At 36.5% G+C, this 27,554-nt stretch overlaps 3 protein-coding genes across 6 annotated transcripts in view; 2 read left to right on the plus strand and 1 right to left on the minus strand.

The window, feature by feature from the left end:
• The window catches only part of dock4 (dedicator of cytokinesis 4), a 79,505-nt gene extending 78,088 nt beyond the window's left edge, over positions 1–1,417 (minus strand). The window contains exon 1 of one of the 2 annotated variants that reach the window (XM_027136122.2): positions 1,248–1,417. In XM_027136122.2, coding sequence (XP_026991923.2) covers positions 1,248–1,284 — 37 coding nt within the window. In that variant the 5' untranslated portion in view covers positions 1,285–1,417. The remainder of the gene's footprint in view (positions 1–1,247) is intronic. The other variant, XM_047802386.1, reaches the window with a different exon arrangement.
• znf277 (zinc finger protein 277) lies at positions 1,418–12,713 on the plus strand. Its single transcript, XM_027136125.2, has 12 exons — positions 1,418–1,560; positions 3,486–3,693; positions 4,201–4,289; positions 4,884–4,966; positions 5,775–5,866; positions 6,339–6,449; positions 7,318–7,450; positions 7,595–7,662; positions 8,583–8,679; positions 9,912–9,954; positions 10,053–10,227; positions 11,606–12,713. The coding sequence occupies exons 1-12, from the start codon at positions 1,527–1,529 to the stop codon at positions 11,790–11,792; spliced, it is 1,320 nt and encodes a 439-aa protein (XP_026991926.2). The 5' UTR covers positions 1,418–1,526; the 3' UTR covers positions 11,793–12,713.
• Positions 12,714–13,133: 420 nt separating this feature from the next.
• Positions 13,134–24,925, plus strand: ahcyl2a (adenosylhomocysteinase like 2a). 3 transcript variants are annotated; one of them, XM_047802482.1, is made up of 17 exons: positions 13,134–13,441; positions 16,308–16,404; positions 16,614–16,742; positions 17,150–17,250; positions 17,728–17,830; positions 18,018–18,112; positions 19,786–19,892; positions 19,991–20,107; positions 20,341–20,404; positions 20,490–20,578; positions 21,068–21,138; positions 21,246–21,340; positions 23,622–23,720; positions 23,840–23,908; positions 24,015–24,093; positions 24,175–24,295; positions 24,763–24,925. In XM_047802482.1, exons 1-17 carry the CDS (start codon positions 13,178–13,180, stop codon positions 24,767–24,769), a joined length of 1,707 nt encoding a protein of 568 aa, XP_047658438.1. In that variant the 5' UTR covers positions 13,134–13,177; the 3' UTR covers positions 24,770–24,925. The 3 variants fall into 3 exon arrangements, with proteins under 3 accessions (XP_047658438.1, XP_026991626.2, XP_026991625.1); XM_027135825.2 differs by having other exon boundaries at positions 13,134–13,468; positions 24,763–24,924; XM_027135824.2 differs by lacking the exon at positions 24,763–24,925 and having other exon boundaries at positions 13,134–13,468; positions 24,175–24,299.
• Positions 24,926–27,554: the final 2,629 nt, after the last annotated feature.

Genomic DNA, 27,554 nt, shown 5'->3' on the forward strand with positions numbered 1-27,554 from the left:
CACAAAACTGTTTATGTCTTTCCAATCTGTGTTTTTAAGACTGCTGATTTTGTTTGTTCTGATTATAGCAGACAGTTTAATATCCCTGGACACTAAATATAATATCTAAATAACCCATAATATTATAACCATAATAAAGATAACATTGTTTTGTATTCGAAACCTTACAGTAAACAGACACATATTTATTCAGCTAGTCAGCAAGCAGTGTGTTTATTTCTTACAGTAAACCCAATAATCAGTAATTATTGAAATTTGGGGAATCAAAATCTTTTGAGGTAAAAAGCCACATTACACTTCATCCGATGTCAAGTGGGTTAGACCAGAAAATTAATTTACTGACCAATAACACATCAACAACTCCAAGAGCTCATTTATCGGATTCATTAGATCTAATAAACAAACAAACAAACAAACAAATAAATAAATAAATAAACAAACAAACAAACAATAAGACACTGGATAGGTATTAACTCCCATTGATGTGAAACCCCTGAACTGGTTCCTCTTGTAAGAGACTTACGTATCTGTCAAATAATTGCCTTTATAATGATTTCTATATAACCGAACAATGAGATCGTGGGCTATAAACCATATTTATCTAGTAGTTTATAGAGTTTATAGCCTATGAGTTCATTGTTCTGTTTTTCTTCCAGTGAAATAACCGAGTGGATCTTTTTTTCCCCCCTTAAATCTTTCAAGTGAGTCATGATCCACACAACCATTTCAATTTCAATTACAGACTCGATATTCCAACCACCGTGCCAGACAAACATCTTTATCACTTCCTAATGTTTGAAACCTAAATAAAATTTAAAAAATGTAAAAATCATATAAAACCCAAATGTACAAATGTCAGATGTCATTTTTTCTGTGATAAGTCTTGCCATGTAAATACTATTAAAAAAATTTCCATTTAAACAAATAAACAAGCATAAAAAAACCAATAAAAACAATAATAATAATAAATCATTGCTTTCTGTAATGGCAAAAAAAAAGATGTAAATCATTGATTGAATGGAATCAAATAAACAGATCTCATATAATTACTAATGCATTTAACATTCCAGTCAAATCAATTCTAGAAAATATTGACATTTTCTTTCCCAATGTCGAATAAGCTGTTATTTTATGTGCATGTTGCTCCACATCAGATATCTGATCTGATCTGATCTAATCTGATCTGATCTTATTTCCCCACCTGCACTAATGCACCATCTATATAAACAATAAAAATGTAACCTTACCCACGCCATATTTTTCATGTTCGGTCGGTATCCACATTTTGTTTTTGTCTCGTCTAGCACCCAACACGCATGTTATCTGTATCCATATTGCTGGCACGCTGGATGTCACTGTATTGTTCCGAGGGCAGACGCTCAGCTCAGCATCCTTCCAGCAGCACCGTCTCCTGACAGCAATGCATCATGGGACACTGAGTCACTCAAGGGCGAAAACGACTATAAAGGACTACAAGTCCCGATAAGGAGTGCTTTGATGCGTCACGTGACTGCGTGGCGTTAAAGATGGCGGCTGTGCAGCTGAGTACTGAGCTAACAGGTAGAGTGTTGTGTGTTGTGTGTTTATTAGCAGTGACAGATATATATATATATATATATATATATATATATATATATATATATATATATATATATATATATATATATATATATATATATGTACACGTATTTTGTTATAAAACAAATTATATGGACTATATATATATGTACACGTATTTTGTTATAAAACAAATTATATGCTAGTGTTTTAGTACTCACAAACTCTTATTATTGAGTCGAGTGAAAGATTGGGACATAGACATTGATTCATTTTTGGTATTATTTATATTATATTATATTATATCAATATTAATACATGTCGTAAGGCGGATTAGTTTAGACATAGTTTTTTGGTGCAGAAGCATCACTGATGTTGATAAGACTGTTTATACTTTAGATTGTTTTAGATTTTACAATCAAAGCTGCTCCCAGTGAACCACTCACCATAATACACACTGTTATTACTGTTTTAACTGCAATAATAAAAAATAACAAAGTATTTTAAACATGTGCAATAACAGAAATTTTGAAAAACGTGCGATATTACCTATGTGCAATATGTCTGATAGTGTAACTAATAGATTAGCACTACTACTCGTGGTTTCTTTTTATACATATAAAAATATATTTTGTATATACTGTATTATATTATGTCTCTATTCTTTTTATATATTTGCGTTTTCTTAATCTTTGCTGCCGTAACAGTGAAATTACCCCATAGTGGGACGAATAAAGGTATATCTTATCTTATACACAGTGAGTGGTATAGAGCAGCAAAGACTGGGGCTGATTTCTTTCTATCTCACTTTATAGATTCATGAAGCTTATGTATGGACAGTAGGGCTGGGCGATATGGCTGAAAACTGTATCATGATATCAGTGTTTCATATCGGTCGATGTCGATAATTATTGATATTTTTTATGACCCATTTAAAATAAGCACCAGGAGAAGAATATATGAAATTTAAACATTTTTATTTTAAACTTAACCTTCCTCTGATCATAATCCTTTCAGATATTAAGACAGAAATGTCAACAACCAGGAAAACTCAAATAATTAAAATGTAAATGTAAGTCTAACGAAACAATGAACACTGGACAATTATCTCTTATCGTTTCAGGTGCAAAATGAAAGAAAATGTAAGAAATGCTTAATAAAATAGTGCAAAGTGTTAAATATAAACATAGAGAAACCTGAGAATTTAGTGCTAGGAAGTTCAATAACTGTTCACCTTCTGGTGAGTAAAGTGTTTTAAAATATGTGCAGTGTTTTGTAAACATAAATAATACTGAGGTATTGATCACGTCTCTGTCGTGATACATATCGTTATCGTTTTATCGCTCAGCCCTAATGGACAGTCTTGTCTTTTTTTGGGCTCTCAGGCAGCCATAACTCATCTGTCATCAGCAGAGGTTGCATTGTGATAAATCAGCATATGTTACACCTTTAATTTTATTCAGTCATTCAGCTTGTTGCATACAATGGTGTTGAATTAGTCTGTTGAATTTGTACGGTTTTGCAGCTAGTGCAATTTCTGGAAAAAAGACAGATGGAAGGATTCTTGCCGACTCCAGATTAGTGTCCGCAGCGAAATGCTCCCAGATTTTAGACCCCATTAAACAAGCTGCATTTGTTCTTCTGTGCGTTTGGTAGCTAACTGTTGGTTCAGTCTGCAAAACAATCTGTTTCATCAAGCTCACCTTGCATGATTTTATCCTTCATTTTGTCTCCTGTGTATGATTAGAAAATTCTGAATGGAGGTCCCTAGTATGTGACTTTATGTTAACTTTATGATTTGCAATCACAATCAGACCAGTTGAAGAGGAAAATAAGTTTTCCCAAAAACAAAAGCACACGTTCTTCTTTCAGTATGCGAAGCAGTAATGGCATGCTGATCTACACAACTTGTCATGTCCTCTCTTCAGGTGCGCAGGATTCTATTCTGGAGCCGCTGTGCTTTCCTGAGCAGCTGACTGCTTGCATTAACATCTCCACAAATGACTATTGCCTGGTGCACTGTGTCCTGTGTTCACACACGGCTCCTCTCTCGGATAAAGACCAGCTCCTGAAGCACCTACTGCTGGAGCACAAGCTGGTCATCGCTGACATCAAACTCATCGCTGACTTCCCAAAGTAGGACCATAAACAATTCAGTGATTATTTATTGATCAGGTTTTCCAAATGAATCGTAGTTAAAAGTTGAAATTATCAGAGGTTATGGACATGAATAATTCAGTGAGCTTTGTGAAAGTTGACCAGGAGGAACAACTCTGCAGTTATTTTTATTTATTTGTTTGTTTGTTTTTTAAAAAAAAAAAAGGGGGGCGGAAAACACAAATCTCTGTAGTGCCGCAGCTCTCCAGGACTGTTGTCGTAACAGTTACATCATGTAAAAACCTGCCTTGAATCTTGTGGGTGTTCAAACTTTTGACAGTGGAAGTGTCGCTGAGGCTGCACATTCAGATAAATAAGATTCTTATTAAAGCATAGTCTTAGTAACTGCTGTTAGGGAATCTATGTAGTTATTATGAGAGTGAGAACGGAGTAAATCTGGACCCACCAGCAGCTCTGGGGAGTTCAAGAAGCTAAATATAGCATTAGATTCCAAGCTGTTACAAAACCCTTGCTGCTCTGTTGCAGGTATGTGCTTTACTGGAAGAAAAGGTTTACAGAGCAGCCCATCACAGACTTTTGCAGCGTCATCAAAACCAACTCTGAGGGACCTATTGGTAAGCCAGAGGACTTCTTTTTCTTAAAGCTGTTCAATGCCGATCCTTTTCTCATTTGGTTTGAATCTTTTTTTTTTTTTCTCATGATAATAAATGCCAAGGGTGTGAAACCTTATGTTTATACCCCAGAGAAACAGGACATGGATAAAGGTAACTGAATTCCTTGGGAATGAGAAGAATTGAGCAGTAAAGTGGAGTTTTCTAAGAATGACAAGTAATTTTTTTTGAGAGAGAGAAAGAGACCGGGTTTGACAACAGTATTATTTAAAAAAAAAAAAAAGTAAAAAAAATTTTTTTTAGATCAAAAACAACGATTTTATCCAAATATTTTGTTCATTTTTTATACTTTATTTTTTTATTTACATAAGAATTTTTGCTGCATCATATGACCACCTTAGCCTACCACCTGTGTTTTTTAGGTGACAGGGCAGTGGTTAAAAAAAAAAAAATCCCGTCGTACCCGAGGTTGTGTGTGTGACCCCTAAAACTTTGAGTGAATTTGAATGAGTAAGAAGCAGAGCTGTGCTTTTAAATCTAAAGCACATGCGTGTTAGACGTTTCTAACCAGTACGCCTATGACCACTTCTGTATCAGAGCTGCAGGAGTTCTACTTCCTCCTGTGTGACGTTCTGCCAGAAGACCGCATCCTTCGAGAGGAGCTCCAGCAGAAACGCTTGGTGTGTGTTAATTCATCCTTCTTCCACTGTCTAAAAGAAATGATCCAATCCACTGCTCACAAATCACACTGCTCTGTCGATTGCTATAGACTGGTGACAGATGAAAGGGGGTGGATCGGTGTGTCTCTGTTCTGTTGTAGGGGAGAATTTATTTATAGTTTGGTCTCACGGTTTCTGGTTTAGGTTTATGTTTGTGAAATATATTATTGTCCTGTAGTATAAACACGCATAAAATATAAATCCTTTACTGTAGTTCTGTAGGCCATGAACTGTATAAACCAGATATCTCTCTCTCGCTCTCTGTCTCTCTCTCTCTCGCTCTCTGTCTCTCTCTCTATCACACTCTGTCTCTGTCTCTCTCTCTCGCTCTCTGTCTCTCTCTTGCTCTCTGTCTCTCTCTCTCGCTCTCTGTCTGTCTCTATCGCTCTCTGTCTCTCTCTATCGCTCTCTGTCTCTCTCATGCTCACACATTGTTTTTGTGGGTTATAATGAGTCAACATCATCTCGCTCACACATCTCTGGGAAAAGCCACCATCAGCGTTGCTAGGCAACCCTGTATGGCCATCAGCACCACAGCCCGTGGCGCATCGTAGCAGGGCGCCGCTGAACGAACTGCCGCGACCTTCCTTACATGTTCCTATAAGCATGGATTTTAGATGAATCATACTATGTGAAATTTTTTTTCGAAATAAAACATTACATTAACATTAAAAAAGTACATTCAAAAATAAAACTTTAGTTTTAAGTCTTTCATGTACATGCGAAGGTTCTGTGTGTTTTAATGATGGTGTTTTGCTGTGTCGAGCAGGAGGAGGTTCTCGAACAGCAGCAGAAGGAAAGAGGCGATACCAGTTTTCAGCGGAGCTGCATGTTCTGTAATGAAGAATTTACTGGAAACAGGTAAGAGCTGCTGCTAATCTCTCTCTCTCACACACACACACACACACACACACACCGTTTTCTAATTCCTGCCAATTAAACACCTTGATGGTTCCTCATTTTCACATGGCATGTTACTAAAAAAAAACATTTAGCCCATTTTTTAAAGAACAAAATCCTAGCAGGTAAAAAAAATGAACAAAATTGGATTTGATAAACGACTGAATCCTAAAGCTATCCTGTAAATAAATCTGTTCTCTGAAATCCAATTTAGAATGTAATATTTGCTCTCTTATTGCAGTGCTAATTCCTTTAACCTTCACCTCATTAAAACACACCGTCGTAAGCAGAAATCAGCATATTCTGAAAACCCCGTCATTTTATCCTAAAGTTACGTTTTCATACGAATGAATCTACCAGCGTAGAGATTGATAGATGTACGTGTATGTTTCTCCTTTCCTCCTGCGCTGATTGTGCTCTCATCTTTCCCTAGAGCTATGCTGCTCAATCACATGGCCAGAGAGCACTCGTTCAGCATCGGCCTGCCCGACAACATCGTCTACTGCACACTGTTCCTCGATACGCTGGAGAAGAAACTGGACAAGTAATCCTGCAGCTGCTGCACACACTGCCTCAGATTACTACCGAGATCCACAAGATCTAAAACTGAAAGAATGAAGCTTTGAGTAGCTTTGAGCCTTCTCTTGGTGGTGGAGTTGTGATCCTTCTAAAGCTTGTCTTCTATATGCACGATGCTCTGAAGGGAAACGTAGAGAAATGAAATAGGGAAAATTTGACATTTTTGTATTTTTTTTTGTAAACACACACCTCTGACTCACTCATGATGAATTAACACAAGTTATCATCTTATCTGATGTTAGACATGTCTGTGGAAACCTCCAGATCCAGCTAGATTTTTTATTATTAAAGACTATCTGAAAAATAATATGGGGGGGTGGCACGGTGGCTTAGTGGTTAGCACGTTCGCCTCACACCTCCAGGGTTGGGGGTTCGATTCCCGTCTCCCGCGGAGTTTGCATGTTCTCCCCGTGCCTCTGGGGTTTCCTCCGGGTACACCGGTTTCCTCCCCAGTCCAAAGACACGCATGGTAGGTTGATTGGCATCTCTGGAAAATTGTCCGTAGTGTGTGAGTGAATGAGAGTGTGTGTGTGCCCTGCGATGGGTTGGCACTCCGTCCAGGGTGTATACTGCCTTGATGCCCGATGACGCCTGAGATAGGCACAGGCTCCCCGTGACCTGAGGTAGTTCGGATAAGCGGTAGAAAATGAATGAACGAATGAATGAATGAATGAATGAAAAATATTATATAGTATTAAATAAACATGCAAACTTTTGGAAGACGTTTTGCTAACTAAGGTTATTTTCCCACACGACCAAGCACACCCTGTATAACGAACCTAGGTACATTCTGTTGTCTTATTTTATTGATTTATTTATTTGTGTTTTGACAGTATGCAGTGTCTGTACTGTGAGAAAATCTTTCGAGACAAGACGACCTTGAAAGATCACATGAGAAAGAAGCAACACAGACGCATTAACGGCAGCAATCACGACTACGATCGCTTCTACGTCATCAATTACTTGGTGCTGGATTTTCCTGAATATTAGATTACTTTCACACTTATTATCTCTCTTTGAAGGTAGAGATAATAAAAGACCTGGTTTTGTTTGAGATAGCAAGCTGATGTCTTTTTTTGTGTGTGTGTTTGTGTGTGGTATCCTGTACAGGAGCTGGGGAAGACCTGGGAAGAAGTGCAGTCTGAGGATGACCGGGATCTTGTGGAGGACGAAGACGAGTAAGAGCCTCACTTAGACTTTTTACCTTATTTTAAAGGTGGGGTCTCCGTTGTTTGAGAAATGCTTCAGAAAACTACGTTGGGCCGCCAAACAAAACAAATACAAAACTAACGGGTAGCCAATGAGCAGAAAGGGGCGGGGCTTGTCAATATGGGCGGAGAGAGTGTTCAGCATGTGTGACATTAGCAGAAAGCGGTTTTAACATTGACATGGAGGAGAAAAACAAAGAAAGAAAGCGAAGAAAGGCTTACAATAAGGCAATATATATATAGTGTTAATATAGGATCAGCTTTCCAGCGCTGGAGAGAACTGAAGGAGCAGGAAGTTGGCCGCATATTCACAGATTGGAGTTTCCCGAGTCAATAACTCCTGAGCTAAACGCTGTTACTACACAAATAACAGCTCTTTTCTATCGTAGTAATGTAGAGAGGCAGCTACAACCGCGTTTTGTGTAGTAACAGCGTTTAACTCAGGAGTTATTGACTCGGGAAACTCCAATCTGTGAATATGCGGCCAACTTTACTTAAGACGCCGAGGCGCTTTTTTCCTTCTCGATAGGTGAGTAACGTTGGTTTTGCTTTGTTACACAGAACTAATATATGCCTTTGTCCTTTACATGATTATGCTTGTGTGTCATTTTTGCTTGTTTGTTTACCTACAATCGTATTGTTCTTCCCTTCAGCTATGATAAAGACACATTTCTTTCCATTAGTTGGCTGGGTTACGTCTGTATGTGTGGGCGGAGCTATCAATACAGGGGTGGGACATATTTGGGTTAGAGGTGTGTTTGTTTTAGTGATTTCTAATCTCATCATTGGCTTTCAAACACCGGAGACCCTACCTTTAATTCCTACCACATGCATTATTAGGTCAGAATGCGTATTCATGAGGTTTCGGTGTTGTGCTGTGTTGTGTGCAGTGACTGGTCTGACTGGCAGGCTCACCCAGTGTGTGCTGTGTGTCTGTTCTGTGAGCGGCAGGAGGAAACCATGGACAAGATCTACACTCACATGCAGGTTATTATTATCATTTCCACCGAGTCATCACACATTAGGGGTCTGATACGGCTTGAGAACGTTTAAAAATCAGATTAGAAGGAGTGGATTAATTTTCTCTAACTGCAAATCGGATCAAGCAAATCACAGCAATAAATACGTTATCGTTTCTATAGCAACAGCTCATTCGAGGGGATTTGGATAATCAACCCTCCACATAAGCTATGATGAATTATAAAAAGGATTAAAAAAAACATAAAATCATATAGAAGTGGATTTTTGATATTTTTTAAAGAAGTGTTTATTTAGCTTTCATGGAAAAGTCTCTAGTGTCAGGAGGAGGAGAGGAGTTTGCGTCCTCTGATTTCTCTGTAACGTGACAAGCATGTTTTATGATAATGATTTAGTCATTCCAATTATGTGAACTTTGACCTTCTTATGATCCAAGGGATTGTAAGTAATTAAATAATTCATTCATCCATTAATTTTCTACCGCTTATCCGAACTACCTCGGGTCACAGGGAGCCTGTGCCTATCTCAGGCGTCATCGGGCATCAAGGCAGGATACACCCTCGATGGAGTTAATAAAATAATGAATAATCTATTATTGTGCTCATAAGAATAGATTATTCATTATTTTGTTACTGTTGTTGATTATTTTCCTATAACTTCAGGTCCTGAAGTGTTTAATTTGTGCTATGACACAGCAATTTGCCAATAACTGCTTTTCTTTCTTTTTTTTGTTATTTAATACATTTTTTTCTTTTTCCTTGTACATGCTTATATTTCATGATGTGGAAGTTAATTCCTTTTCACTTACATATGACACCTAATACCTTCTACATCTTGAATTTCAATAATTAAAAAAGCAATTATCATGAAAGATCTTTACGTTACCGTTTTACGTGAATCTGTGACAAAGAGCTAACACCGAAAACTCGTTTTGTAACTTTAAAAAAAAAAAAGTTTTAACATTTTAACAAGGTTGCTCAGGTTTTTTTATCCGTTTATGTGGAGCGTCCAACAACGTGGTCTTTCAAAATTAAGGACAATAGAAATGATAACATGTGTATAAAGATTGCAGCTTGTAATAGGACAATAATCAACACCTTCTGACCAATCAGGATCAAGACCTCATCTGCTCTGTGGTATAACACGATATAAAGAATATCTCCTCCTTGCTTTGCATGGACTCTTGTACCATTTCAAATTCCATTCTAATTTTATTATGGGTTTTTTTTGTCTTGTTGCAGGAAGCTCATCAATTTGACCTCCATAAATTAAAAACAGATCTCAGTAAGTCCAGTCTTTACAGTAACTCCAGCCTTTAGAGCGTTGATGCAGGAAATGCAGCTCCTAATATAACAGTAGTGTCAATACGGTTTCCTGTCTAGACTTGAAGTTTTACCAGCAAGTCAAACTTGTGAATTACATCCGCCGTGAGCTCCACCAGTGTCGCTGTCACGGCTGCCAGAGGAAGTTTGATACCAAACAGGAAGTGGTACAGCACCTGGAAGAAGTTGGCCATGTGATGCAGCTTCCAGATAAGACATACTGGGACCAACCACAGTGAGTAAAGGATCCACTGAGCATCAGTCATTAGAACTGTATCCAATACAAGTGAACACAAAGACACAGCACCCACAACATATCTATCTGATCTGTTTGCTCAGAAGGTGTGGGCTCATTTTATATAACTGCAGCTCTGTTTACAGGATCACTCTTTCTAATACGTAAGCGTTTCTATAGCAACATCTCAATCACTGAAACTTCTATGGTCAAACCATCAAACTTCTACTGGTTAAGGTGTTTGGGCTACCAATCGGGAAGCTTGTGGATTCGATTCCAGGTCCACCAAACTGCCACTGATGGGCCCCTGAGCAAGGCCCTTAACCATGAATTGCTCAGTTGTATAAACGAAAGTGAGATAATGTAAGTCACTCTGGATAAGGGTATCTGCCAAATGCTGGAAATGTAAATGAAATGAAAGTTTCTTTTCAGCAGGCTCATGAAAGGAGTCTCCAGTATCAGTCGGTTGTATGTCTTCAGGACAGAAGAGTGTTTTTTGAGGTTAGGTTCCTTTTGAGGTCTGGTTCCTCTTAAGGTTCCTAAGAAATATTGGGTCATATCAGGGAGCTTTTCCTTGCCACTAATGTCTCAGGCTTGCTTATTAGGGATGAATATAAATTTCATTTTAAACTTTGTCATTTTTCTGAATACCTGTAAAGCTGCTTTGAGGCAAAGCCCATTGCTTACAGTGCTAAACAATTCAAATTGAATTGAGTTACTGTTTTTGTATGTACAAAATGTATATGTATTATTTGTATGTTCCTATTTATATAGTAACAATGTGAAGAAAAAAAAAGCTTGGCAGGAAGTAGCACAGATTGTTGGTGTCGGCGATAAGTTTACATAGTGAGTCGACACAGCTTGCTTTGCTAACCTGCCAACAAAACTAGCACGTAGTCTCACACGTACCCTGTAAAGCAACTAAACTGATTTTCACACTTGTTAATTCCTTTTTAAGTTATGTTTAAATACATAGTATTCGAAAGTGTCACGATTTGGATATCATCACTTTTTATCGGAAATAAAAAACAAACAAACAAGCAAAAAAAACCTACGTTTCCCGATGAGACAAAAGAAACAAGCGATACATAAAATGCAAAATAGTGAGACGGGTAAAAGATGAGCAACGTACAAAACTTTTAATGTGTGGTGCAGTGAAAATATACACAAGACACAAAATTAGAAATCTGGAACACATAATCACATAAACCTGAATGGATTAACTGTCTAGATACTGCAGTATGATCCGGTATTTAACCGTGAATAAGTAGTCGTCCTGCTATAACAGTATCGTATGGACACTGGGCTGATCCTGAGGTTAACGTGCGTTCTTGATTGAGTCTTTTTTTGAAGTTCCTCTCCCTCTCTTGGTTTGTAGGTATTACTTCCCGACATATGAGAATGACGCTCTGCTCACGGCTCTCTCCGACAGCGAGAGCGAGGTCGAAGGAGCCGAACAGAGCTGTGACGTGCCCGTGTTTGCAGAGGACATCTCCAACCTGAAGGCCTTAAAGCAGAGCAGCGTTCTGAACAAACTGCTCAAGAACGGAGGCAACTCTAATTAAAATCTTCTACTGTACAATACACAAAGACTTTACTGTTCTTTTGTAATGGAAATGTTCACTAACATGAATACGGTGCTTCCATCATAAAATACACAGCAGGCTCTGTTTCCTCTGAGCTAAAATGTTAAGAAGAGAGCGATATTTATGAAATTATCAGGGTTTTTTTCATCTAGCACGGATGCCTCAAGCACAGGAGCACTGATGTGTGACAGAAGGTCATGCTGGTACAGTTTCTCACACACACTCAACCGGTTCCGAGAGAAACACTCGTTTTTACATCTTTGCGACTGAAATGTCGTTCTGTTGTGACTTTCATTTGTATAATGTGCACTGGATCTCAGTATTTAGGTGTTATTTCTGAGTTATTCCATTTCTGTTGTCAATAACCTTCATTTCATAATTGTTGCAAGTGTAAATAAAGGTAATTTAAAATAATTTGAAATATACTTTTAAATTGTCATAATGATTATTATTGTATTTGGTGACTTTTGGGCAGAAATATTTGCATAAGACTTTTTAAAAATTTACATTCAGCCCTTTCATTTGTTTTCAAGACCTTATATTTTAGTTCGTTTATTGCATTATTTTGTTTTTTTTTTACAAACAAAATAAATATATGTTCTACAAAACACAGGAAAAAGTTAGTATTTTCACATAAAACTATCAGCAATACATTCGACGCAAAACTGCAAAAACACGAGTGCTGTTCTTAATCTTTGGGTAAACCCTTTAAACTCCTGGTTTACCAGCTGAATGTGAGGTTATGGTTTCGGACAACTTAGGCACTGGGAGAACATGGAAGAAGCTCAGGATTAAAACAAACACTTTTTAGGACATTTTTAAATGTGAACGTTTCTCCTTAATTGTAAACGCGTTGTTCTCAGAACGGAGCTCAATAAACCACATTTCGTGCTTCCACAATGCTGTTTAGTTTCTTTCTTTAAATATTTATCTGCTAAACATAGTCCATATTTTGTCTACAACCAGAAGTGATTCCAGATATTACCTAAAGAACAAAAACTGTCTTGAAGAATGTTATATGTAAGAAAGGACACATAGAGTCATGTCTAGATTTACACTAAATTATTTGTCAATAGATCGCCTCAGTACACAAGACAGGGCTACCAAGTAACTAACAATTAACTGAATAATTCTGTTTTTCAGCTCATTTGTAACCACATCATTCATCTCAACAAACGTAACAGAACCCTTTATATTTACTGTCAATGCACCACACAGAGAGGACGATCGATTTACCCTATAACATTTACATACCCACATGCCCTGTGTTTTTCCATTGTTATGAAGGTAGTGTTTATATACATCCTATAGTACTACAAGACAGTACACCAGTGTTCATTTTGCTTTTCTGTAACTTTACAGTCATGTCTGTAGACAGTAAAGCAGACAAAATGCTTGAGAACAGCTCACAAACAGGACTATCAGCTCCACTGAACACACTCAATAACGGTGCAAAGGTTATGGATGTCTGTACAGAGTCCATGGATAATCAGAGGACTGCTAATGCTGATTCAGCTACTGTTTCTTCAGTTATTGCTCTATTGTTGCGGATGCTGGAGGCCGCGAAGGCTCGGCGTTCGGTGAACCTGCACGGGGCTGTAGGATCATCTCCATCGAGTGACAGGACTGTAAGTGAGGATCCAAGTACAAACCGAGTGAGTTTATAATAAGCAAAATTGGAAAGAATTTTAGGGACTGTTTAGAGAGATTGGACTAAAAGTAGTCTAGCTTAATCAAATGGGTTTAATAAGGAGTAACATTCATGCTATATTCATATCATTGTATTACTGTATTTCATCAGTCACTGTATCATTTTTATATGCTGCATTTTTACATCCTCCGCCGATCACTCCACTCTATTTCATTTTGCACAGCTACTTCCATTGTAAATTATTATTTTTATTTTTGTCTTATGCAGTTTCATTCTATTCTATTCTATTTTTTTATTTTTTATTTTTTTTAAATCAACCCTTCGCCTTCTTTTTTGACCCTAATTTAGTTGATACTTTTATAATATGGATAGTCATAAAAAACATTTCACTGCATGTGGAACTGTGTATGATTGTGAATGTGTCAGGAAAAGACATATACGATATTTGCCAGACGTGATAATCCAAAGTGGCATATGGAGGAGTGTTTGAATTCATATCCAGACATTCTGTAGTCCAACATCTTAACCACGAGCTACAAGTTCTTTACATAAAAGACATAAAGTCATTTCCTTCCCAGTATAATTCAGAAAGGTCAAATACTGATTTGTTATGAGGAAATTAATATAAAACCGTGATTTATTTTGTGATCTATTAATAAATAAATTTACACTGGTTTACTAGGTTACAACACTGGTTTACTAGGTCACAGACTTACTGTAGGATACAATCAGCCTAAATGCTTATAATAATAATAATAATAATTGGGAGGAATTATAGCATTTTTTTTTAAATATATAAAACAAATCAGGAAAAGAAGTGCGAAAAGTGTTTCAGGAAGATGTAGGTCTTCTTCTGTAGTTTAACTCAGTTGTTCAGACATTTAAGGGACTTATTTATTCCACCACCTCGGTGCAAGAACAGAAAAAAATCTTGATCAAGTGTTAATTCCTACTAATTACTATAGTGAAACTAGTCAAATCTGAACAAGTGTAAGATGTTAAAAACCGCTGTGTTGTCTTCAATATGCTGAATTAAATAAAGTTCAATATTTTGGCTGACCTGTTTGGCCAAAAGAATAAAGAAGTCAAGGTCACTGATGATGAAACGATGTAAATGGTAATGTAGTCTTTTTCATTACATATCAGGATTAATACAGAACTCTACAGTGGTGCGGTCTTCATTTTGAAAAAGCCCTTAGATAAAATGTACTGTATAGTCTGTTAATACAGAGATTACAAACTATATAGAGAAGGGGATGGTAGGTGTAACTGCATTGTAGATTGTGTAGGATTTCAATAAGAACAGGATCATATTTCATGTAAAACTGGTTTATGAACCGTACATAGATACATGTTGCCCGAATGAGCACATTGTTCGCTGTACACAAGGAGAAATGTTTCCTGAGCGAACATGACATGATATATTTACTGTATACACAAAGAGACCAGTTTTAAAACACATATAAAAAATGTAGTCTGAATAAGAAGGATACTTCCTGTTATCAAAAGAAAAAATCTTATTTCTAAATAAAAAACAGAAAATTTTGAAAACTTTAATACCCTCAAGCATATAGCTCACATATAATACACACACACACACACACACACACACACACACATATATATATATATATATATATATATATATATATATATATATATATATATATATATATATATATATATATATATATAAAAGTCTCAACATGTGGTACTTCTTATTTCTTAAAAAAAAATATTTTTTTAAATACAAAAAAAGCTTCAATTTAATCTCTGAAGAATATATATAAGTATATATATATATATATATGAGTAAATACACACAAAGTATATATATAAGTAAATATATATAAAAGTAAATGTATATAAAAAAATTAAAAATAAATAAAAACCAACATGGAGTTAAGTTAACCTTCTCTAGGTAATCAGAAACCGTATAATGCAGGTCATATTATATTTAAGAGGGACTGCTTTTTATGTATGGTGAGAAAGAAATGGCATTTATCCTCTCAAGCATATAAGAACAAATTAATCCGGTTGTAAAAATAAAAAAAATTTAAAATATTTTATTAACTTACAAAATAAAACACAATATTAAATGAACTTAATCATCTCAAATGGATAATAACAAATATAAGAATATTATTATTATTGCTGTTGTTATTGTTGTTGTTGTAAACATAAATGCAAAATTACATTTAATTTAGTTCTTTAAGCATATCAGAACAAATCTAGGACAGTGTTTCTGAGTTCCTAGCCTGATCGTCTCTTCTTCTGGACTTTCTTCATCAATCCTGATGTTCTACCCCTGGTTGGAGCCTCGTCGCCCGATGGTCACCCTTCCAGGGATTGATCTACATGGTCTCTGGATGCAGCCACATGGAGACTGTCATGCCTTCTTTGAAGCAACGTTGCTTCAGTCAGCTGTATGGTCTGGTCTTTATCAGCAATCATTTGAAGACTTTTGAAGACTCAGAGTTTGCATTGACCATTGAGTTCCTCAGGAGCTCTCTGTTGCACTACTACAATATGTTATAGAAAGGACATTATTTCCTGTCCAGTGTCCTGTCCTGTTCCAAGGAGGAAAAAAAAGAGTTTCAGAGTTCCTCTGAAGGTTTCTTTCTCATATCTTCTTAGGGAGGTTTTCATCACCACTGTCACCTCCAGCTTGTTCATTAGGGATAGATGTTAGAGATAAATATAACTTAATTTTAAACTTTAAACATTTAATTAGTTTCTACTTCTATAAAGCTGCTTTGAGTCTATGTGAATTGAATTGAATTGAATTGAATTTAAGTGTCTGTAACTCAACACAGATCTGTTTTCTCACTTAACGAACCCAGGTTCTAGATCTGCCTCAGCAATTTAACAAGAGACTCACTAAGATGGGCAGCTGCTCGGTGTCCAACTCAAAGAACTTTGCTGATGGCCCGAGCTCAGGTACCAAGCTAAACCTGTTACATTATCAAAGGTTTTCATTCCACACAAGTCACACTACAAACCATAATTACTTGGGGTATTACCCTGTATAACAGTTCTCATCTTGGGTCAGTTCACTTCTAGATTTGAATATTCAATAAGCAAATTTTCATTCTCGGAACTCTTCCGATTCTCTTTTTAATTATCTCTCATTCCCTATCGACCTCCAGCAAGCTCTGAAGATGAGATTTCGCCTCGAGACAAAGAGCAAACGAACTCTAAAGGAAGTAAGGACTTCTGCGTTAAGGACATCAGTCAGGCTTCGGTTGGCCGCAGAGAAATAGAAATAGCAGAGCGAGGTACTGTGTTGCTCTAGAAAATCCTGTAACATTTTTACAATCATGCTAAATGCTCACGTGATGTACACTCTAAGAAATGCTGGGCTCATTTTAGACCTTCAGTTGCACAATTTAGGTATTTGGGTTGATATGATACATATCAGGATAATAATATGTGATTGGCATGCTGGGCTTTCATAAGTTTCTGGAATTTTCCAATGTTTGACTGCCAGAAAGAGTAACAAAGAGACAAATCGGCTTTTTAAAAGTTTTTTAAAACTTAAAGTACAATTTAGACACAACTTTCAACACCATTTCTGCTCATTTATTGACCCAGATTGGGTTGTTTTTATCTCAGCTATTTTTAGAGTGTATATCTATGAGGATGTGCTGATAAATAATACTGATCCAAATGTTTACTTTGGTAGACATGCCAGCGCTGATGATGCTGAGAAAGGCAGGGCAGCAAGAGAAGCCACTAGGAGGAGCTAAAATAGTGGGCTGTGTCCATATCACAGTACACATGGCTGTGAGTGTTTATTCATGTACTGTACTTATCCCAATGTTATCAAATCATCAGTTATGACCACTGATTCACTTGCCACATAGAGAGTGCAAAAACACTGATTGCTTTTGTGTTCGGTACACAATCAGCTTCCTGCTCCAAACACTGCACAAGAGACCATATTATTGTCATAGAAAGGACATTATTCCTAATATCACTCTCCGGTGTTTATAACGCTTCAGTGTCACCCAGATGAGGATGTGGTTCCCTTTTGAGTCTGGTTCCATTTAAGGTTTCTTTCTCTTCCATCGAAGAGAGTTTTCCTCACCTCAGTCACCTCAGTTAACATTTAAATATAAGTCTAATATTAATCGTAAACTTTTGTATAATAAACTTTTTTGTACTATATTTCTTATATTCACTAAAGCTTCTTTGAGACAATGTCTATTGTTACAAGTGCTACTGTATACAGATAGGTATGAATTGAATTGAATTCCCCAGGTTCTGATAGAGACGTTGTCTGCGCTGGGTGCTGAGTGTCGATGGGCTTCCTGTAATATTTACTCAATCCAGAATCACATCGCTGCTGCTCTTGCAGAGGCTGGTGAGGACCCAATCATGCAAATATTTACAAATATAGCAGACGTTATCAGAAAACCCTAATCCTGTCATCTGACTGTGTGTTTGTGTGTGTGTGTGTGTGTGTGTGTGTGTGTGTGTGTGTGTGTGTGTGTGTGTGTGTGTGTGTGTGTGTGTGTGTGTGTGTGTGTGTGTGTGTGTGTGTTTGGCAGGTATTCCTGTGTTTGCATGGAAAAAGGAGTCCGAGGATGATTACCTCTGGTGTATAGACCGTTGTGTGAATATAGAAGGCTGGGAGCCAAACATGGTAATTTATAATTCTGAATTAAACATCTTGACTCCTGAGAATAAAGGTATTGGAAAGAGTACCAATATATAGTATACGATCGAGGTCATAAGTAAACATTTCCCTTACTGAATCTGCAAAATGTTTAAAAGAAATACGAGGGATCATATAAATTGCCATTTTTTTTTTTTTTTTTTTTTTTTACCCTTATGGGGGTAAGTTATTTCTACCCTTATGAAGCTACTTTAACATAACGGGTGCTTACATCTAGTCAATTTAGACAATTAAGACAATTAGACAATTAAACAAATGAACTGTTTAAAAAATTTACCTCCCCTTAATTCATGATCGATAACTGTTTTTATGTTTTAGGATTGTTCTTTACATTTACATTTACATTTACAGCATTTGGCAGACGCCCTTATCCAGAGCGACGTACATAAGTGCTTAAATCATAATTCTTCATGAGCCCCCTGTCTTCCTGAGAGGTTAAATAGCCAACAGTTCTTCAGAAAAATCCTTATGAACTCATTTGTAGAACTGTATGTGGTATCTTAGTGGAAAAGACATTAGATCACTGATCATATGGGTGTGAGGTCAAATCCCAGGTCCATCAAGCTATTCTGTTTTAAACCCTATAGCAGTTTCTGAAATACACAAACCAGCCCATCTGCTACCAGAAAATCATTCAATGATTTCAATTGTTATTAGATGTAAGCAGTGACTAAAGCTCTTGACCTGTATCTGTGTGATTTTATCTGTTGCCATGCTGATTTGTGGATTTAAAAATGGTTATTTATGGTTATTGCACTTAACATTATTGCACAATAGTGTGAATTAACAAGCTTAAACACTTATATATAAGACTTAAACACCTATATATATGTAACATTAATTAAATTATTCTTAGAAGAATTTGAAATAAGCAGCTGAATATAATGTATGTATGTACATAGCAATAGAAATAAAATTAAAAATAAGGAAGTGGGATATTGCACAAATATACAACGAGTACATATTAAGCTACCTGATCAGATGGAACAATTTAGATATAAATAAATAAACAGCTTTAAAGGAACTGGGATTGTAAATGACCAGATGTATGTAAAATATGTTTGGTTAATTAATTATGATGATGATGATTATGATTATGATTAATATAGGTCCTTACTGGTACAGTGGCAGGATTGCATGCTCTCACCACTACAGCCTGGGTTTAACTGAGGGGTTAACAGAATAGGATAACTGACAAGTAAACCCTCAGTGCTAGTCCCAGGCCCATAAAAAATGGGAGAATAATCTGCTTTGCTGTGGTGACCCTGAACAGGAAGCAGCTGCACAACAGCAGCAGCAACATCCACAAAATTATAATTACAAATATGCGGCTTAAAGGGCTTTACAGTGTAAAAGAATTCACATAAACTTAAGTACTAAAAATTGCAAATAATACAGATTCAATGCAGAAAAAAACTAAACATGGACTGAAAAATATTATAGCATAAAATAAGTACACAATACATACAAAATATAAATAAACAATTATTAGACTAATATATAGAGAATGTCTGGTAAATGTTTAGCAGACAATAAAAGGTAGTTAAGTACTCATCATTAAACTTTCTATCAATTTTTAATCTGTGATCATCTTGACACAGATTTTGATTGTGAAAGATGACCTGTTATTTTTATATCAGATTCTTGATGACGGAGGAGACATGACACAATGGGTCTATAAGAAATACCCACAGCTCTTTCAGAGTATCATGGGGATTGTTGAAGAAAGTGTCACCGGTGTTCACAGGTATTTCTACACACATTTGCCTTTCAAAGGTCTAAAGAGCTTCACTGAGATTTAATGTTCAAGGAATTTTTTTTTTATTGTTGTTGTTTTTCTTTCAGATTATATGAAATGTATAAGACGGAGAAGTTTTGTTGCCCAGCAATAAATATCAACGAGTCAGTGATAAAGCAAAAGTTTGACAACTTTTATTGCTGCAAGGAATTGATCCTGCATGGGTAAGATTTAAGTGGAAACCATTCCCAGTCCTGGTGAATCCCTGCACCGCAGAGAGGTTTATTTAGTTGAAACTAATTGTGAGAGAATAGAACACAAAATTTATACTGGGAAGGATGATGAGTGTGTGTGTGAGTGTGTGTGAAGTGTGTCCTCCACTTCACACATGTCATATGCATTATATCATCTAACATTTTAATTGATTGTGTTATTTTTTTTTCTGTAATTTTCTCAGTTTGAAGAGGATCACTGCTCTTCCTTTTGGTGGGAAGCAGGTGGTTATCTGTGGATATGGAGAGGTAAAGTGTCCACAGTGCCGTTTCATTCCACATCCGAAATAAAATAATGAACATTTCTTCTTCTACATTCTGTGTTTGTGTGTAGGTGGGAAAGGGCTGCTGTGCTGCTCTGAAAGGGATGAAAGCAGTTGTATATGTGACTGAGATTGACCCAGTGTGTGCACTACAGGCCTGGTAATTAATACACAATATCTAATAACGTTATAATAATAGCTGCTCTACCCCATGTTACCCTTAACCCCAAATTTTCTAGAGTTCAGTTCCACCCCAAAACATCACTGGCCTTACTGATAAGTTTATTCAGTCTGTTGGCATCAACCACCTTCAGTCCTTCTTAACCCTTTCCTTCTTTGGTAACTAAAAACAGAAAAATGTAATGATGCTGAAAATGAAACCTGAAACACACGATTAAAAAAACTTCATTGTATCTTTAATGTTATCACTTATGCTATTACATTAAATCATAATAGGATATTTCCCATGATAATAAATGACTTTTATTCAGCAAAATATATTCTGGATCATTTTTTCAAAGATTACAATGTGTTTGCTTTTTTGTTTGTACAGTATATTTTCTTTAGATCATTCTTTTCTAGGGTGCCAATAATTCTGGAGTTGATAGAGCATGTGTTTACTAATCCTACCCCTGCTTTTCTTTCACAGCATGGATGGCTTCCAACTGGTCAGACTGAACGAGGTCATCCGAGTGGTGGACGTCGTTATCACCTGCACCGGTAACTTTCTGATATTTACATCTGAATATCCAGGATCTGAATATCCAGTGTTCCTTTTCTTATATATTATCCAAACCCCAGACATATAATGATGTTTGCGTTTTCAGGAAATAGAGATGTTGTTATACGAGAGCACATGGATCAGATGAAGAACGGCTGTATCGTGTGCAACATGGGTCACTCCAATACAGAGATTGATGTGGTAAGTCAAAGGCGGAGCATGCACACTTGTGTGCGACATGTTGTGCGAGCTCAGTGAGAAATGCCAAACTCTGTCATGTCCTAGCAGGGCATTAGTTTTGACCTTTTCTGATGCATATATGCTTACAGTGACACCGTGAGAGGAAATAACACATATGTAGCCGAGAAGGTTTGAGGCAGCTTTAAGAAAAATAACTGAATTTACTGCTGTAGTTGTTAAACTAACTCATCACTCAACTTGATCTCTGCAGGCAGACAAAGGAAAGGTTAAAAAATAGCCTACTGTGGGTATAAAAATCTCTACTCTTAAAATTGGTGATGTGGGGGAATCTTTTTCCACCTTTAATAATAAATGTAAGCAAAATTCAGCAATATATGAGTGAAAAACAAATAGAAAAGTTTCGGCAGAAAAAGGCATCACACTTTTACCCCTTGGGGTGTGACTGTGCTCAGAATGAACCAAACACATCTAAATTCATGTTAAAATTATATCATATGTTCTGTATTATCATACAGCCCCAAATAAAGATGAGCTGTTTCTATAAGATTTTCTGGACATCTTCATGGATTGCTCTGACTTCATGACACCAGAAAAAGAAAGGCATCAATCAGGAGAGGGATACCAAGTAACTTCCTAAACATTAGATGTACCATACAATAAAGAATACAATAAAGGCCATCATCAACAACTGGTGAAAATAATGCACCATGGTAGCATCACCAAGAATATTCATTCATTCATTCATTCATTCATTTTCTACCGCTTATCCGAACTTCTCGGGTCACAGGGAGCCTGTGCCTATCTCAGGCGTCATCGGGCATCAAGGCAGGATACACCCTGGACGGAGTGCCAACCCATCGCCGGGCACACACACTCTCATTCACTCACACACAACAAACAATTTTCCAGAGATGCTAATCAACCTACCATGCATGTCTTTGGACCGGGGGAGGAAACCGGAGTACCCAGAGGAAATCCCAGAGGCACGGGGAGAACATGCAAACTCCACACACACAAGGCGGAGGCGGGAATCGAACCCCCAACCCTGGAGGTGTGAGGCAAACATTCTAACCACTAAGCCACCATGCCCCCCTATCACCAAGAATATGATGTTGTAAAAGAAGAAGACCTCCTCCAAGAAAAAAGACCTACAGTCCAACAACATTAAGGGATCTGAAGGAATTTTTGTTAAATACTGATTACACTCTCACACTCTTATATATCCATCACTCGCCACTTGTTTTATGGCAAATATCTTTTAGAATTTTGCACTAAATGCTAAAAGATATTTTTGACATAAAAACAAGACAGCTTATTATTGCAAAGAACACAATACCCACAGTGAAGCATTCTGGTGGGAGCACGATGCCATGTGGCTGCTGCTTTTCAGCTACAACTGTGGCTCCAGTAAAGACAGGATGAATTATGAATCATAGCTCTAAATATCAATCTGCTTTGGTGTAAACCTGCATGTTTCTGTTGGACAGCTGGAGAACATGACAAATTTCACCTTTCAGCACAAGAACGATTCAGAGCACAAATCCATATCAACAAAGGAACCGCTTCAAAAGAAGAAAAGAGATTTTTTTTTTAACGGTCCAATCAGAGCTCAGATCTAAATCCTGTCAAAATGTTGTGCTATCACTTGAAGATTTTTGCAAGAAAGGGTGGCATAAAATCGTCAAATCCAAATTATATTTAAGGTGGAAAAAAATCAGACAATATTTATTTATTTTTTTATACACCAAAACCTTTTATATCATGCTGCAAAAAATAACATCTTAGCAAATATCTTTTTGTTAAAGAATCTAATTTACTAATTATAATTAATTTCTATTATTTCTTATTTCTTATTACAATAAACCAATTTAATTTAATAATTTATGCCCAGATATATTTGACTATTTATATTTTACATTATCTTATTCTGTTGCCAGTTAATTTTGCTTCTTTCTAGAAATTTATTACTTTATTATTTTATTATCTGCCAATAACAAGGAAATGTAAATCTTAAAAACAGGTTTAATAATCTTAGATTTGGTTTCTTATTATCTTTTAGAAAATACAAGATCATTTTGACTATATTCGATAGATTCTAACTTAGATGTCATTTTGCACTGTAAAAAATACATTTCAATAAATTTGTAAGTAATTAGTAAGTAAAGATGCCAACATATATTTTGGGCAAAAAACAATTTCAGTAAAAAACCCGTCACATTTGGTTGCTTTAAGCCTTCACGGTTGGGCTGCTTAATTGCCTGAATGTGAGCTCTGTTCTCAGGCCAGTCTGATGACACCAGAGCTGAAATGGCAGCATGTAAGACCGCACATGGATCACATCATCTGGCCAGAAGGCAAAACCATAGTACTACTAGCAGAGGTAAGAGAACAGCTTTATCAACAAATAACCAGAACGACTAAAATAAGACTCGACTTGATAAGGAAACGAACAGCTGACTGAAAATGTTGGTTTGACTGTATGATTATATCTGATTCAAGGGTCGGCTGGTTAACCTGAGCTGCTCTGCTGTACCTGTTTTTGTGCTGTCTATTACAGAAACAACTCAGGTGTGTGTACAGGTTCAGAATATTGTTCCCTAAATGTCTTGTTCCTTATGTTATAAAGATTGTAGAAGAATTGAGTAAAAAAAAACAACCTTTTTGGTCTTTTTAGGTTTTGGCATTGATTGAGCTGTTTAATGCACCTGAGGGACTTTACAAACAAGGCATTTACTCATTTCCTAAGAAGATGGGTAAGACACACAGTTAATAGTCAAACATTAATGATATTTTTACTGTACAAAAGATCTCAGTGATCTACTCTGCACTTTCAGATGAGTGTACAGCACTTCTGCATCTCCAGAACTTTGATACACATTTAACTGAACTCACAGATGAGCAGGCCAGGTACATAGGTGTGAACAAGAGCGGCCCTTTTAAGCCAAACTATTACAGGTAAGAACAGAAAATGGTATAATAAAAAATAATAATAAACAAATAATACATCTTTATCCATATTTATATTTTAGATCAGACATGTCTAAGTGTATATATGTTTAAAATAACCCTCTTTGTTCATAATCCTATATTTTTGCCACATATACTGTATAATATACAGAATACACACTGGCCAGTGATATTTTTGTTTGCACTGTATTTTGTCTGCACTGTATCGATGCACTTTATGTGTCTAGGAAAACTTACTTTAAGTCCTTAACTCTGTGTTGTTTTATGCAGCACGAGTGTTTTCTCATTTCTCTATGTACTGCGTCAGCTATATGTGGTTGAAATGACAAAAAAAGGTCTGGCTGCAGATCCTTAAGATGACTGCATCAACATGAACACAAACCATCTATTTACATGTATATACAGTATTTTTGCCATTTTTGTCAGCATTTTCTGATGCAAAGTTTTTTTTGCAGGTACTAAGCTGTAGAGGGGGTCAGCACACCCTATAAGAGGTCCTCAGTGGAGACAAGCCTGCAAGGATAATTCATTTTGTTATAACCTTCACACTGGAACTGATTTACATTCTGGTCATATATATATATATATATTCTTTTGTCCATGGTTGAAAATGTCATAATTCACTCTAATGTTAAAAAAAAACACTTGTGTGTTAATCAGTTGTAACTCTTATAAAACCACGTTCAATAGAGCTGATGTGTAGTGATTTTCTTTTTTAACACTTGAGTGATTTAACACACCCAAGACTGTTTCTGGGACTTGGGATCTCAGGTTCGCTTGCAGACAGAATAATTTTTTCCACACAGAAGATCAGGTCCATACATCACTTTTGTGTACACAGGTTAAGAAACATATCTGTGCTAGATTTATCTTTTTTTGCCCTTTCTGGTGTCATGATACATCATCCTGCAGGAATCTCATATTTTTAGACATGTAAGTTAGGACAAACCATGCATTTTTTTCACCATGCTCTCAGTGCAGTCACACCACATACTCCAGTCTTATATATAATATCTGGTTTTATATATATTAGTAAGCCATTTTGTCTCTTCCCATAACTATAATAACCATTACCCTGCCATCACCACACATCCAGTAACACAACAAGTTTTACTAATCACATTATTTGTCATAATGTGCTCAGAATGGATATCTGGAGTGGATGTGGACCACCATTTTCAAGAGAGATTTTGAAGTTTTGAAGACAGGCAAGCGTGACATATCCAAACCCCCCCCACCCCAATAAACAAACAAACAAACCAATAAATAAATAAATAAAATAAAATAAAATAAAATAAAATAAAATAAAATAAAATAATGGGAGAGTTGTGTTTGGTAAGGATCGCTGACCGCAATTTAACCAAATACAAAGTATTAGTTTAATTTCCATTTATTAATGGAGAGAGAGAGAATGGTGTTGTTTATTGTGTTTGTTGCCTTTTTGGACTGATACATTTTGGGCGCTGCGGCATATTAATATGATAAATAGTCAAAAAGTTTTTCTGCGTGAGAAATACAGTACGATGTTTGGCGGGAGAGCGTGAGAAAAGACCGAAATGCGTGACTGTCACTCCCAATGCGTGACACTTGACAGCCCTGGATTTTTCTGGACCTTTCATGAAACACCCCTAAAATTATGTGAAAATGTTATACTAAGAAAAGTGATACACAAAAAATCCTGATTGAATGCACCAGATTTGACCTCTGTGGCTGTCCATACTCCAGCCAGTTCTTTTTTTTTTTTTTTTTGTTCATCAACATTGGCCACTGTTTATGGCTCTTGTAAATATTCACACCATCTTGTTAATGGTGTCACCTGGTTTCAGCTTCCCCATATAAAACTTAAAACCCTAGGGTAAATAAAATGTAGTTAAACAGGCTTAAACTTGGATTAATCCCAAAGCTTCAAACTTTCAAGTCACTCTGTTGAAAAGTGGGCAGTTTCTTTCCTATTAAAGTTTCCTAGATTGTACATAGATCTAAGTAGCAGGAATGACACATAGTTAATGTGAGTTATGTGAAATGAATTAACATTTAAAAGCACATTACATTTTGTACTGTAGCCTAGACATTACGTTTAAACATTTTCAGGAGCTATGTTGCACTTGTCTGCATGGGCTTTGCAGTATAGATCTTAAAAAACTATTAGGCACACAATTCAGAATCAGAATCAGAACAGTTTTATTGCCAGGCATTTTTTCACATGTGAGGAATTTGTTTTAGTGCCAGAATCTCCACAGTCTAACAGAATGACATATACAGTATAATTGTATGTACACATTACACATAAGATCATTGTGTTCCTGACCAATTCTGCTCTCCAGACATGATTGATCCATCCTTATGCCCTGCTTCTTGTTGAAGTCTCATTGCTTGGGTGATGCTTTTTGCTGCTGAGGCTAAACCCACAGGACCTGCCTGGAGATACATGGGACTGCTGGATATAGTACTACTGTACATGGTGACCATGGAGGTCGCTTTGAACTGCTGTTTCTGTTCTCGAGTTTCTCAGATCTCCTTCTCTGAACATATGATGGCTTCAGGCAGGAAGGAATTTATGTTAAAACTATAATGGATTCTGAAATTACACTCATGCTCGTACTTATAAGTTGCTCATAAGCTCCTGGTTACACAACTTGAGGTCACATAGGGAGGGTTCCTTTTGTGTCTGGTTCCTCTCGTTTTTTTCTTCATATCACCTCAGGGTTAGGGTTAACCCTAATCATTATTTGAACATTATTTTCATTTTTATTCAGAAATTTTAATTCTGACATGTCTTTCAGGAAAGGTCCAGAAAAAGCTCTCTTGAAAATGGTAGTCTGGGCTTTGCTTCCACCGAACATCAGACATGGCATATATCCACACTGTGCATAGCATGACAAATAAGATGATTGGTGAAACTTGTCATGTTACTTCCTGTTTGGTGATGACTGGGAAATGGTTATTATAATTATCGGAAGAGAAATTTTTTTTATGAAATATTTATTCCTATACAAGTTACATTTAATTGAATAATTTGTGCTGGTTTTATAAATGATTGATGCAGTCATGTCTGTAGGATTAGAATCCTAAGAGAAATAGTATGCATGAACTGGGTGGTCTCATTTTCAATAAATGGGTAAGGAATAGGGCTTTGAGACTGAATATTTTTATGTATGCTGTCAGAAGGTGATGAAATGCCTGTGCAACTGGGCAGATGTAAAAGGAGCTCAAGCTTAATCCAAGTACTGACCACGACTGGCAAATC

Source organism: Tachysurus fulvidraco, chromosome 17 (assembly GCF_022655615.1).
Source record: "Tachysurus fulvidraco isolate hzauxx_2018 chromosome 17, HZAU_PFXX_2.0, whole genome shotgun sequence".
NCBI lineage: Eukaryota > Metazoa > Chordata > Actinopteri > Siluriformes > Bagridae > Tachysurus > Tachysurus fulvidraco.

What these genes read in the sequence shown, in the direction of transcription:
- ahcyl2a (XM_027135825.2), top strand. Translation starts at nt 13,178, where the DNA reads ATGTCTGTAGACAGTAAAGCAGACAAAATGCTTGAGAACAGCTCACAA. An exon ending in AATAGAAATAGCAGAGCGAG is followed by an intron (nt 16,743 to 17,149) that starts GTACTGTGTTGC and finishes TTACTTTGGTAG; the next exon opens with ACATGCCAGCGCTGATGATG. An exon ending in CTATTACAGAAACAACTCAG is followed by an intron (nt 23,909 to 24,014) that starts GTGTGTGTACAG and finishes TGGTCTTTTTAG; the next exon opens with GTTTTGGCATTGATTGAGCT.
- znf277 (XM_027136125.2), top strand. Translation starts at nt 1,527, where the DNA reads ATGGCGGCTGTGCAGCTGAGTACTGAGCTAACAG. An exon ending in CTTGTGGAGGACGAAGACGA is followed by an intron (nt 7,663 to 8,582) that starts GTAAGAGCCTCA and finishes TGTTGTGTGCAG; the next exon opens with TGACTGGTCTGACTGGCAGG. An exon ending in AGATCTACACTCACATGCAG is followed by an intron (nt 8,680 to 9,911) that starts GTTATTATTATC and finishes GTCTTGTTGCAG; the next exon opens with GAAGCTCATCAATTTGACCT.